Consider the following 12,736-nt stretch of genomic DNA (forward strand, 5'->3'; position numbering starts at 1 on the left):
GCGGTGCTTTACTGTCGCCGGTTCTATTTATGTGCCCTCAGCTGCTGCACACGGCAGTGTTTCAAGAGTTGCATGGGAAATGACAGTGGAAAGTTTAAAACTGGCAAAGACAAGCTCCAACAGAGACCTACCGACTGCGGTGTAATGAGTTCTGGTGCTGCTTCAGGCATTAGGTCCCTGTGGCCTTGGGTAAATCGCTTTGTTTGTTTCAAAGGGTGGTTAAGTTACCCTGAGAGCTATTCAGTAATGTGAAGCTGAGAAATGCAGTATCACAGTTTAGGGAAACAGATACCATACATACTCTTCAGATTACAACAAGGGAAAGCATCAGAGAGTAAAAAGTACGTGCACAGAACTGAAACAGAGTCTGTTGGATCTGTAGAGTAGCTGAAGAGGAGCTTCTGAATGCCATTTGTGCTTGGAGGTGACAGAATTCTTTTCTGTCATTTTCTCATTGTTGAGTTGTGCTCCTGTGCCACCACAGAACTGGTATTTCGAGTCATTCAGGGAGTGGTATCTGCATTTCAAGTGTTCTTGTCTAGCTAACCTCATCACGTTTATCCCCAAGGAGCTTTCACTCAGAATTCCCATTTCTTGCTCCTGAGTTTGAGCCTAACAAAATCCTGCTCTGTAGAAAATATTTTCCTCAGTTGCACTTTCTGGATATATTCTTACTATTTTGCACTTCCTCAATTTTTTTTTGGTGTTTATTCTTTTAGGATTTGAATGAGAACCTCACTGGTTTCCAGGCCACCACCCTGAGTTGGAACCCCTTTTGTTCAACCCAGCTGCTCAGTTCTGCTGCACAATAGACTACAGGTCTTCATATGGCAGCATTTTATTTGCTTGTGTCCAACACTCAGAGAAGGAACAAGAAAGATGCAGGAAAAGTAACAAGAGTTGGAGAGAATCTGCAGACTATGCCTTCAGAAAAACAGGAGACCTGCTGCTAGCAGGGCTACAAGGATATCCTTTGAGCAAAAAGACCTGTCACATGTTAAAGTCAAATGTAGCATCATGAGAGAAATGCGATTCCTGCTTTCCAAGCTGTATTTTTTGAAACCTATGTTAGTTTCTATAGTTTGTTTTGTGTGTAGAGGTGACTGCAAGTCAACAGTCAAACCCAACTAACAACTTAACTGGAAGAGCTTATTAGAACCAACTAATAGGAAACACTAGACCTTGGCAATTAGGTGGGACTTGGGGTATGCGACGACCCCACATCCCTGAGTGCTTTTCTAATTTTTCTAACTTAAAGACACAGAAGGATTCCCTCTCAGTTAATTTGAGATTTAAACTGATCCCTGCTAATATAACTTCTGTCTTAGCAGCTATAAAGAACATGGAAAACAGGTCAGGTCATAATTGAGTCTGATGATCTGTGTGACAGATCTATGGAATTCTCTCCTTTATTGGAGATGAGTTTTAGAAATTAAATTCCAGTAATACAGACTTTCCTTTATGTTCATATCCCTTTAAAGAGGGGTGCTAAGCAAACTATGACAACTGAAAGGACTTAGTAGTGTTTGGTACCACTCAGCAATGTTAGCATAAATCACATTAATACTGTAGACATCAGATCCTGTTCGCTCTTTGAAGGGCACTGACAACATAGTTTCAAAGTGATGTGATTTGCACCATGACAGCAGGACCATTTTCTCCTCTCTGCGTTTACTGCAGCTATGTAGTTTTCATCTGCAACTGCTCTGAATTTGTTGCAGCACTTGGATGCTTCTCTGTAACATGAGTCATTCTAGAGATTTAAGATACAGTTGTCTTCCATTCAGTTGTTATCTAATACCCACACTTTGAGTAGGTTTCGATTGTCATGAAGTTGTTTTACCAGTCTAATCTCCACTGGAGAAACTTTTCTGTTGCTTGTGAAACACTCTGAAATAATCTGGCAACATTGAAGGAAAAGGCTCATGCAATCAGATGTTTGCAAAACATTAGAGTACACAAAGTGAAAATAGCAAAGTGTTTCTGAACACCAAGACAAGCTCTCCTGGACACACCTACCACTCAAGCTGTAAGCAATGATGCCAGGTATGTTTCCCTGCACAGCAACCTTACACAGCTTTCTTGACCCAATACTTCCCTCGTCCTCAGTGCTCAAAACAAAAAAATACAATCTGCTTATTCATGTTTTATTTGTTAGTAAACTTACTCAGCATAAATAATAAGAGTAGCCATTCAGTATAGCTGGCACCTGATGAAAAGTGCTCTTGAATGGCCCCCAGGGGTGACTTTAAATAGCAGCCTACTTCCTTTGGGCTCCTGCAATGGCAGGCTTCTCTTCACGGGTGATAGGAATAGTGCGCTCTGGGACGTCACTTTGTTTCCTTGGTGCGCTCACAGTCAGGACACCATCCAGAGAGAGCGATGAGGTTATGGTCAGAGGGTCCACGTCATCTGGAATCCTGTATTTCCTGTTGAACTCCCTGGCAATAAAGCCATGCTCATCCTTCAAAAGGAGAAGAGAAGGAACAGTCCCGATTAGAAACGTTTGCTCAGTTCTGCCTAATCCGTGGGCCCTTTGCGTAAAGTCTTAGATCAGGAAACTCCAGCTCTCAAAGGAAAACTTCTCAGAAAGTTAAAAGAGTTTTTATTATGCAGGAAACTTCAGCTCTCAAAGGAAAACTTCTCAGAAAGTTAAAAGAGTTTTTATTATGAGATCCCCTTTTTAAAGAGGCAAGATTGGCTGAAGTGAGACATTGCCCTGCCTAGGCTGCAGGTGCCTGCTGGTGCGCTGTTTACAGGAGGAGGCTTTATGTTCCAGCTCTTGTGCCAGCCAAAGACTGGCTTCATTGTACAGTGGTGTGCTGTCATTCCTAAGATACAGCAGCTAGACCTGCATGCAGCGCCAACTGCGCCTGTTCCTGAGGGTCTCCAGAGTCCTAGTAATATTCAGCTTTCTAGTGAGCTGGTCTCTGCCATAGCACTCGATTATTTTCTTAGCAAAAAAAAACCTGCAGAAGCTATGTCAGGATTACAGGCTTCCACCAGCTACAAGTAATGCTGTATTTCCTGACTGACAGATCTGTGCTCCCAGAAGCTCTCAGAGCTGACAATTCCAGTGACATAGCTACTTTATCATGCGTATTCGTTTCCTCATGTTTGTTTCCTCCCGGCAAGGAGGCCAGGGTGGGGGGTGGGAGGGAGCTAGGGACTGGCTAACTGTTACATACAGCTTTGGACATGGCTTTTGCCTTCTGTCTGCCCAGTTGCCACACAGGTTTCCATAGCTAGCGAGCAGTGGGATGACTGAGAGCAGAACACAACCTTTAAGGATTACAAACTGATAGATGGGCCTTTTTCAGGAAGAGGTGAGTCTTATGGTAATGGAACAGGGCAGTGCACTGATTCATTATGTGATTTAATTATTATAGTTCATTGTTAGCTTATTGAATGCCTTCCTGCATTCCTGGCCCCTCAGAGAAAGAGACAGGCCCAGAAATGCCCATTTCAAAGATGATTTTCCAGTTCAGTTCGCAGTTCCTGTAGCATCAGCAATAAATCCCCACCCTGTTGCTGCCCAGTCTGGGCTCAGCTAGGGGGATTACACAGAACATTTTCCGTTAGGATTGGCTGATAAAAAACATTAGAAGTATTTGAGGTGAGCACGGGAGAGGATTGTTTTGCAGTCTCCTTGTTTAAGCACAGATGAGGAAGTTCACACTGACTCTTATCAGTCGCACAGTTAAAGTAGAAGTACCTGGCGCTCCTCGTGTTTCCCGTGAATTTCTATCATGTCCCCAAGCACCTTCACTTTTAGCTCCTCAGGAGAGAAATGCTTCACATCAAGATTTACAGTAAATTTATCCTTCTCCAGCCGCATCTGCAAAACAAGGAGGTGATTTCAGAAAAGAGCAAGTGAAGGTTTCATCTTAAAGAGGCTCTCAGAATACAGCAGTTCAAGACTCAAGCTGGTATCTACTCATGCACTGTCTGACCTTCATTTGATCCTGGGATTCTGATCTGTGTGGCTTTGTCCTTTGCCGGCCAGTTATGTTAATGCCCGTGATTACAGTATCTAAAATGTGAATGCTTTCTCTTGATCACATGGGATAAATGTTTTCCGTGGGAGTGAGGAAGAGATTCTCTTAATCTGAATTTGTTAAAACTGACTCTCTAGTTGGTGTACAGGTTTTGCATCCAATTCTTTTTACAGAATGTTTGGAGATTTCCAGTTTCTGTGACTGGATTTTGCAAAGTGTTTCAAGCAAACCTGACTGTATAGGGTGACATCTGCAGGCTTGCAGGTTTTCCCCTGCATCATGACTTTTTAGTAGCTAAAATAATCTATCACTGTTGAGCAGTGATACCTCACTGCTCACCTTTGTCATCTGAGCAGCAGGACTTCTGCCGAAACTCTGAGCCACCTGCTGCTAATCTCACTTCCTTCCCTTCCATTTTTCACTTTATCACCTTTAACAAATACTGCTTTTTTCTGCTTCCTGAGGTTGAATTTGCATATTCTTGGACACGTCTGTGGGGCTTTGCTGTTTGAGCTGGCTGTCTCTGCCTTCCTGCTGCACTCGTGGTCAGGGAGCACGCAAGCCTCCTGGAGCTCTGCTGTGGGATGTGGAGGCAGCCTCTGCGCCCGCTCTAGGCTTACTGGTTTCCGCAGTTTGACCTGGGAGTCTAAGTGCTTCCTCTTCCTTACAGATTATTTGTGAAGATTTCTCCACTGAGATAGTCAGACGTTGTTACCTGTAGTGCTTATTATGGCTGCTTCAGTGGACAGCCAGACCCAGGTCACTAAATCAAGAGAAACATTATGCAAAGATTAAAAATTACTTTCCTCTCACTCCTTTGGCTTAGAATAGCTCTACAAGTTACTTGTAAATAGGACAGTTGACTTGCAGAACAGGTAAGGCTGTTTGAACTGCATGCCTCTTGGCTCAGCCCCTGAAGCAAGCAGACGGCTGCTTCATGATCCTTTAGGTCCTGTATCCTACTTAAAATGATGCTCCTCTCAGCAGCGATTCTTTAAAATAGACCCCCTTTCCTCAGCAACCATGAGCTCCCATGCTGCCAGACGTGAGGATCCCACCACCCCTGCGCTGTTTGCTTCTCAGGAGGGAGTGGGATTGAAAGTTTTGCACAGCAGACAGGAAAATTAGGCTTCCTCCTTTCTTCCGGCAGCTCTTAACAGTTGTTTGCTGCACACACTAAGCTCAGTTTGCCTCTACTCCCAACACTATGGCAATATTTATTCTCAGTCAGAAATTATTAGCGTAGCATGCAGAGGTGCTTGCCTAATGCAGAGGAGCAGAGGCGCAAAGATAGCACCCTTTTCCCCAGCCTTTTCCTAATAGCCACCTGCAAGCAGCTTCCAAGCTCTCAGCTCCCATGGGTCTCCAGCTCCAGACCCATGTATGTGCATACAGCAATAACAAAGAGCATTAAGAAGGGAAGATTACCTCAGAGAGTCCTGCCTCTAGCCAACTGGGCATCCGAAGAATGGGGGATCTCATCAGGAAAGGACTGAGGCTGGGGGAAGCAGGGAGCAGCTCTGACTCCTGCAGGTGCTCTCCAAAAATCTGGTCAAAGATACGACTCGGTGCAAACCAAGATATCAGGGGTCTGCGGATCAGGGGGTTATGAATGGTGATATCCATTGGAGAGCGCTGGAGGAGCCTGGCAAACAACTGTGCTGCAGTGCTGTGCCAGGAGCGCGGGACAGCTTTATACCCGTGCAGCTGGCCTGGCCTCCCCCCCCTCCCTGAGGCCTCTTGAACAGTGGTGTCAGGGATTTTATTGTCCCACTCCTGGGCTGGTCCCTTCGGCGGTGCCCAGTAGCTGTCTGGGAGATTTGACCACATTGCTGAGGAGGAGGGGGAAGGGGAGAAGAAGAAAAGGAGCCTAATGGGGCAGCAAGAAGCCAAAGTGCCCAGCTGCCCGCCCCGCTCCCCACGTGCTGTTTTTCTGCAGAGTCCCAGGCAGGCTTGGCGGATGTTCTCAGCTGCTTTGGATGCCAGCAGGATCAATGCAGCTCCTATCTTTGGCTTACAGGGAAAATGACAAGGGGCCATTGTTCCCACTGCCAGCACCGAGACTTCAGCTCCCCACAGGACCCACCAGTCTAGGAAGAGCTCTGCCTCTCCTTAAGGCAAAGGAAGCCAGAGGTTTGCTTTAGGCAGAGGACAGGAAAGATCTCGCGAAGTCTCTGCTGAGATACCACTGGCAGTGCGGCTCCCTGCAGCCCAGTAAGCTCCACTGACTTAGTGCACGCCTGTTGGCGTGTGTGCAAATGAAGGACGGCTTTCTCCACAGTGCTTCAGCCCATCACCTTTTGCTTTTTGCTCACTACAGAGACCACTTTTCTGGAGAGAGCAGAAAAGCCCAACACTCTGTGTCCTCAGAGTAATCTGGAGGGCTGTGAGCACAGATAAACTGGGCATGCCAATGGTCTCCATGGTGCGGCACTGCGACATGCCTTCTCAGGGATGCAAGCTACCTCTGTCTGCCTGTATGCCTGCAGCATGCTGATTTCCTATGATTATACTCCTAATGTGTCTTAATTCACATGTTTATTTTAATTCCTGCCTTGCCTGTGAGCCTAAATCATGGGAATGATTCAGCCTAGAGTCTGTCCTTAAAGGGTAAGAGCTAGTGTCTGCCTCTGAGAGTTTGCAACTTAAATACAATTACTGGCTCAGAGGCACATCATTTTTACTGCTAGCACCACCACTCCTTTGCAGAAGGGTCTGACCTTCTTCCTCTCAGCTTTCCTGAAAGAATAGGGAGCAGAATTTGCTGTGCAACAGCTCAAGCCATAAATACCTTCTCCAGTTCCCCATTACATCAACAGCAGTGCACCTGCTCTCTCATACTGCAGGGACATGGACTCAAGGAAATCTCTGGTTTCAGGGTACAAGGAAATTGTACTAGGCACTACTATCCCCCTGCCTCTCTGCAGTTCAATATAACTGGGTCTATGACAGCTTCAGATCCTTAGTTAACTCATGATCTCTGGCACAAGCATTTCTCAGGGTCTTATTACAACACATTGTGCCAAAGCCCTGTCCAGGGAACAGTCTGGACAGCCAGCTTTCAGCAGCATGGTTTGGGATGTGGAGGTCTCAGTAGTGGGATCGGGACCCTGTCTAGCCCTGCTTAACTACCTGCAGCATTTCACCACTGTAGGAACAAAAGGCTTGAGCTGTTCACTCAGCTTCTGGGAGAATCAAGCTCCTTTGTGCAGAGCACAGGAGGGGCTGATTTGGTCCCTAAGCTCACAGTGGGGCAATGGCTGTGATTGATAGTGACTTCACACGACTTTGCACGACCTGATCAAGCACCAGCCAGCATTAACTATTGCCCCATCCCCACAGAATGCTTCAGGGCCAATAGGACCAGTGCCAGGGACTCCTTGAACCTGCTTACAATGAGCCTTCTTGCTGGCCCTTGCCTTTAGAAGCACCACCAGCAGCAGAGTCCAGGGTCTGTCCTGCTTTCTTCTACTTCAGTCTCCTTCAACTCACCTCTGTGCCTCCCTGCTGTACTTGGCTGCCCATTTGCCACCTGAACTCCATGCTCAAGAAGGGGATCTCAGAGGCTGGAAGGAGTTGCGGGATTTTCCAGAGGCGTCCCTGACTGCAGGCAGTGCCTGCACTCCCTGCTGGAATGCAGCGAGAAGCTTCCCTCGTCACTTCCCTGGCGAGGCATCCTGAGGCCTGTGTGTGTGGCTATTTTGGTCCATCTTTTTATCACACACTCCTCCCTGTGGAATTCACCCAACTAAAACCTTGCAATCTGCAGCCTTCACTCTCAGAGGCAGTGAGTGCTTAGAAGGTCCCTTTTCCAGACACACCATGGCTGCACGGACTGTCCCTCACGCCTACCCCATGAGTTCGGAATACGAGTTTGCCAACCCTAGCAAGATCTACGACCAGAACTTTGGAGAAGGTAAGAAAGGAGATGGGCTCCCCCCTGGCACCTTCCTCTCCTCTGGTGCAGGAGGGCTGGTGAGGTCCCCTTAAGGAGACTGAGCTCCAGAGCAGGTTAGGGAAGCTGGAGCCAAGGAATTTTGAGCATAAGAATCCAGGTCAAATCAGGGGGTAATATCCAGGAAATAGCCAAGTTCTCTCTCTTCAGGTCCACTTCCTCCATCCATGCCTACTTCTTTCTCTCCTATTCCTCCCTCATGTCCCCAGTGGTCTGGCATTCATGCATATGCTGTGCAAGCATGGAGCAAAATGCTCCGGGGTGGGGAGGGGGGGAAGTTTTTGCAGCCGGGGGCTGTGGAGAAAAGCTGAGCTTGGGTGTTCAGCACAAAGCGCAGCAGTGGCTAGTGGAGGGGAAGGAATGTGGGCAGCAGCAGAACCATTCAGCACCAGCATAACAGTGTGAAAAGGCAAAAAGCTCCAAGGAAAGCCCCCCGGACAATGGCACACAAAAGGCCTTTAGTTCTTCAGGGCAGTTTGTCCACCATCAGCATTTTCCATGCCCATCCTTGCCTGTGAGTTTTGCACTGCAAAGTGCCCAGTGCATCTACCAGTCCCTCTCTGTCCAGCCAGCAGACGTGCGAAAGCTGGTTGCCATCCCTTGGCTTGCTGGCAGCTGCCAGCTATGCAGTGGGAGGCAGTGGCTGGCAGGCATCTGGCTCTGTGTGTATTTTAGAGACACAAAGGTAGGAACCGCAAGAAACTCCATCCACATTGTGCTGACGTGGTGGCAAAACCAAGGTGTTTGCCAGGTCCCAACCTCCTCCTGTCACCCTCCCCTATCTGCTGCAAACCATCCTCCTCCAGCTCCTACCCCTGGAAACTCCACACTCCTCACTGAGTCTTATTTTCAGGTGTGTCCCCATGTGAGATTTTAGCCCCTGCCCTGTACCATGGCTACTACGTCAGGCCTCGCATCAATAAGCAGCTGAATCGAGGCACCTCCGAAATCAGCCTCAATGAGCACAAATTCCAGGTATTCCTGGACGTCTGCCACTTCCTGCCGGATGAGCTCACTGTCCGCACCGTAGACAACCTGCTGGAGGTGATGGGGCAGCACCCACAGAAGGCTGACCGCCATGGCTTCATCTCCCGAGAGTTCACCAGGACCTACATCCTCCCTCTGGATGTCGATCCCTTGCTGGTGAGAGCCACATTGTCCCACGATGGCATCTTAAGCATTGTGGCTCCTCGGACGGGGAAGGAGGTAAAGCCCAGAGTCAATGAGGTGAAGATAACCCAGCAGGAGCAGCCGGTGGAGAAAGAAGAACAGTCTGAGGAAGGAAAAGGGAAGGAAGAGTCATAAAGGACCCAGATCTGGGCTTGCACAGGGAAGGGGCGGGGGACAGGGATGGGGAATCCACAGTGCCAGACCCCTATTTCTCACCATCACTGTTTAGCAGGGCTGCGAGGCAGCTATATACATGCCAGACTTCTGCTTCTTAAGGCTGATGGCTGGAAAAAGGGACTTGGAACTGAAAAAAGAAGGGGACTAGAGTGTTAGTGTGAGGGACCGTGAAGCAAGTTTTCTCCTAGGTCAAGTCCTCATTGAGCACCATGGAGGGGGCTCTCACCCCAGATGGCAAGAGTGACTCTTACCCTAAACTGTGAGGCTGTGTCACAGTGGACTGTTAAGCAGCTGCTGTGCTCTCAGTAGGTACTGAGAAGACGGATGAGCTGATCCCAGTGCCTTTCTTCTGAGCTGGTGTCTGACCTTTGTGGAGATGGAAGGTGCTTGTTGGTCTGTAAAAGTGCCTGCAGCTCTCAGGAGGAGAGGAATAAATCTGCCTCTGATCTTCTCTTGTTTGCCTTGGTTTCGTGTTGCTTCTGGCCAAGCTACTCTGCAGCAGGAAGGATGTACAGTGCCTTAGCTGCTCCAGATGTAGGGACCAGAGCAGCGGCGAGTTCACGCTGAGCTCATCTGTGGAAATGGCTTCAGTGGGAACTTGGAGGGACTCTGTCCATGGGGCAGCCAGGGTCCCGCTGTGACTGGCCCTCCTGGCTCAGGTGCAGCTGGAGTTGCTTGCTGTTGTAGGGAGCTGTAGTGGGCAGTAGCCTTGAGGAGAAAAGACGTAGAGTGATGGGCTCTTGAAGGCTCACTGTCTATTTCCAGACCTGCGGCTGGAGTTAGCCCAAGTAAACAAACGCCAAGCCACAGTTTCTGTTTGCTTCAGCCCTCTAGTTTGTGGGACATAAGGCTTGTTCACACACAGACCTTTTCAGCCATTGTGAGGGGAGTGAACCCGAAACTGCTGAAGAGAAAGGCTCTGTTCAGATCCCAAGTGCCCTGTTGGCATCCCAGCACTCTCTGTAGAGTCCCAAAGGGGGTGAATTTGGCCCCTTTTGCAGACACTGTGATGCTACTGGCTACATGAGAAATGTCTCTGTAGCCTTGTGATGTTGGGTCAGGGATCGTGTGTGCTGCTGTCGGTGGCAGCTGCTGTCTCGGGTGGCCCCGAGGGCTAAGCAGGTGCTAGTTGCAATCCTTGTCTTGTCAGAGCCAATTACAGCAGCTAAAATGCTGTGTCACTGGCCAAATATGGGGGTCCCTGGCATACCTCAGTTCAGCCCTCCCTCAAAGGAGAAAGGAGGTTCCAACATCCGTGGGCAGAGCTTCTCCCCTCTCGCTGCTGGGATGTGACCTGCAGGCTTCTGCACTCTTGCCTCCTACGGTCAGAAATGCCCTGCTTAGGAGTCTATCCCATTCAGCATACCTCCTTGGTTGCTGAAACACTAGTATAACGCTGCTCTTTCACCCTTGCCAGGCAAAGTGGCATCCAGACCAGAGTGATCCGCTGTGCAGCTATTTTCTACTTCTCAGGGCCCCTGTCAGCGATGAGGATCAGAGTTAAATTAAGAGCTGCCCTGCCTGCCAGCCTCATGACAGCAAGCAGGAGGATAGCTAAGCCTCCTTCCCCCTTAGTGCAGGTCAGATACCCACACTCACAGTCTGTACTGCTGAGGGATGCCCTTACTCATGAAGTAGGACCAGACTTACTTATGCCAGTAAGTATATCAGACATTGCCAAAATAAAAATCACCTTTACAACAGGCTTAAGCCATTAATAACAATTCCAGAGATAATCCTGGGCTAGTGACTTTCAATCACCTGAAGCAGCTGCTTGTAAGGGCAGAAACAGACCTGTCTAGTAAGGACAAATGATCCCCTCACTCGCTGCAGGCCTCCTGTCACTACAATAAACATCTTCACTGGATTGGGGATGGGGAGAATGGCCAATTTATGACCTGCAAGCTGGGCAAACGGTGCCTGGCTGAAGGAGTGCACATGTACACGCAATGGAGACATGGCACATGCTAGAGCACGAAATGCCACCCGGCCCTGTTCTGACTCTGCAACACAAGGGCTGTGGGTTGCTAAACCACTGGGGGCTGAAAAGAGCAAGTGGCCAGTGCTGGGGCTACACAGGGAGTGGATTCTAAGACAAAAGTGCCCAAAACGTTGCAGAACTCTCTCTCCTTCATTCTTTATAGACAATGCCAGCTTGTTTTGCACCTGTACCACCCCTATCACAGAGTGATTCTGGTCCCTCGGTGTCTGAGGTACCTCGACACTATTGCAATAGAAATGCACAGCATTGGTAGTCATTGCACAGCTCTGTTTCCTCTCTGGCTTTTATTAGCCATATCCTTGTTCTCCAATGAGTTCATTCTCTATCGCTGGGCACTTGCAGGCTCGTCCTGTGCCAGTCGCACAGCTTGTTACCCAGACGATATCCCCGAATACATGAAGACAGCTACACTGAGCAGTGACACAGCGAGAGGGGCTGGCACTGCCTGGTGTCAGGCACTGGGCTGTTCCTCTGCACCCTGGCAGGCTTTGCACAAAATAGCCTGATCGGTTCGCCGAGCAGGAGCGCTGGAAGCCATTCTCTCTTTCATCCTTGCAGACACAGACTGAGGAGGGAATGCAGAGTGGCAGCCAAATGCTCTCCAGCTCTGCCAATGTTTTTGATGCCTTTCTGTTTCTCTGGTGGAGCTCAAACCAGCAGCTCCAGTATTTGTGAAAGTGGCTGATGGGAACAGGCTCCCAGTCCTTTTTTTTTTCCTCCACAAAGCAACAAAGCCCAAGTTATCCTAGAAATCAAAACAGACACTGGCTTACTAAATCAACAGTGTCTGTGGCAAACTCAGAGACACACAGTCTGCAACTTGCCAAGCAGGGACAGAGCCCTGAGACCACCCAGTCTTTGCAGGACCCTGAGAAAATGGTCCTGTTGGAACTAGGACTGAATCCCATCTGCCTGCATGAATCCAATCCTAAATTCTCCCCGGGGTGCTGTGGTGCAGGCTGAGCTGCGCAGTATCTCCAGCCACATGCTGAGGAGCAGTTTTGGAGCAAGACTCAGGCTCTGCAGGTCATGGTGCAGCTCATTCAGGATTCAGCTAAGAAAGCAGCTGTGCTCCGTGGTCCTTCCAAAGCAGAACCCTTCTTCTCCTGCCACTTCTGGACGGGTCCAAGCTTTGCACTGCACTTGGGCAGATGATAAATGATGCTGTGAGCCTGGCTGAGAATAAAGGTACAGCTGGAGTAGAGGACTAGGGCCAGTTCCTGAGATAGCCCCCCAGAAGGGTGAATTAAAACTTACCCCAATGTCAGCACATCCCATGAAGCATTCAGGCCTGCACAGAACCGGGGCTGACTGCCAAAGCAAAGCTGTGGAGCAGTCCTGCCCCAGGATTGCATTAACACGGTATCTTTCAGTATTGAGTATCAGCTCTCTTAGAGCTGTCAGAGATCAGCTATGTGTCGTTCAAGTCCAGGA

General features: G+C 48.8%; 2 protein-coding genes across 2 annotated transcripts; one reads left to right on the forward strand and one right to left on the reverse strand.

Annotated features, from left to right (window-relative positions):
• Nucleotides 1-1,569: 1,569 nt before the first annotated feature.
• CRYAB (crystallin, alpha B) lies at nt 1,570-5,835 on the reverse strand. Its single transcript, XM_010187997.1, has 3 exons — nt 5,427-5,835; nt 3,716-3,838; nt 1,570-2,464 (listed from the first exon to the last, which is right to left on the reverse strand). Exons 1-3 carry the CDS (start codon nt 5,826-5,828, stop codon nt 2,261-2,263), a joined length of 729 nt encoding a protein of 242 aa, XP_010186299.1. The 5' UTR covers nt 5,829-5,835; the 3' UTR covers nt 1,570-2,260.
• Nucleotides 5,836-7,780: 1,945 nt separating this feature from the next.
• Nucleotides 7,781-9,330, forward strand: HSPB2 (heat shock 27kDa protein 2). The gene is made up of 2 exons (XM_010187998.1): nt 7,781-7,914; nt 8,807-9,330. The coding sequence occupies exons 1-2, from the start codon at nt 7,821-7,823 to the stop codon at nt 9,256-9,258; spliced, it is 546 nt and encodes a 181-aa protein (XP_010186300.1). The 5' UTR covers nt 7,781-7,820; the 3' UTR covers nt 9,259-9,330.
• The last annotated feature ends 3,406 nt before the right edge of the window (nt 9,331-12,736 follow it).

The sequence above is a fragment of the Mesitornis unicolor genome, unplaced genomic scaffold, assembly GCF_000695765.1.
Source record: "Mesitornis unicolor isolate BGI_N332 unplaced genomic scaffold, ASM69576v1 scaffold39757, whole genome shotgun sequence".
In the NCBI taxonomy this organism is placed as follows: Eukaryota; Metazoa; Chordata; class Aves; order Mesitornithiformes; family Mesitornithidae; genus Mesitornis; species Mesitornis unicolor.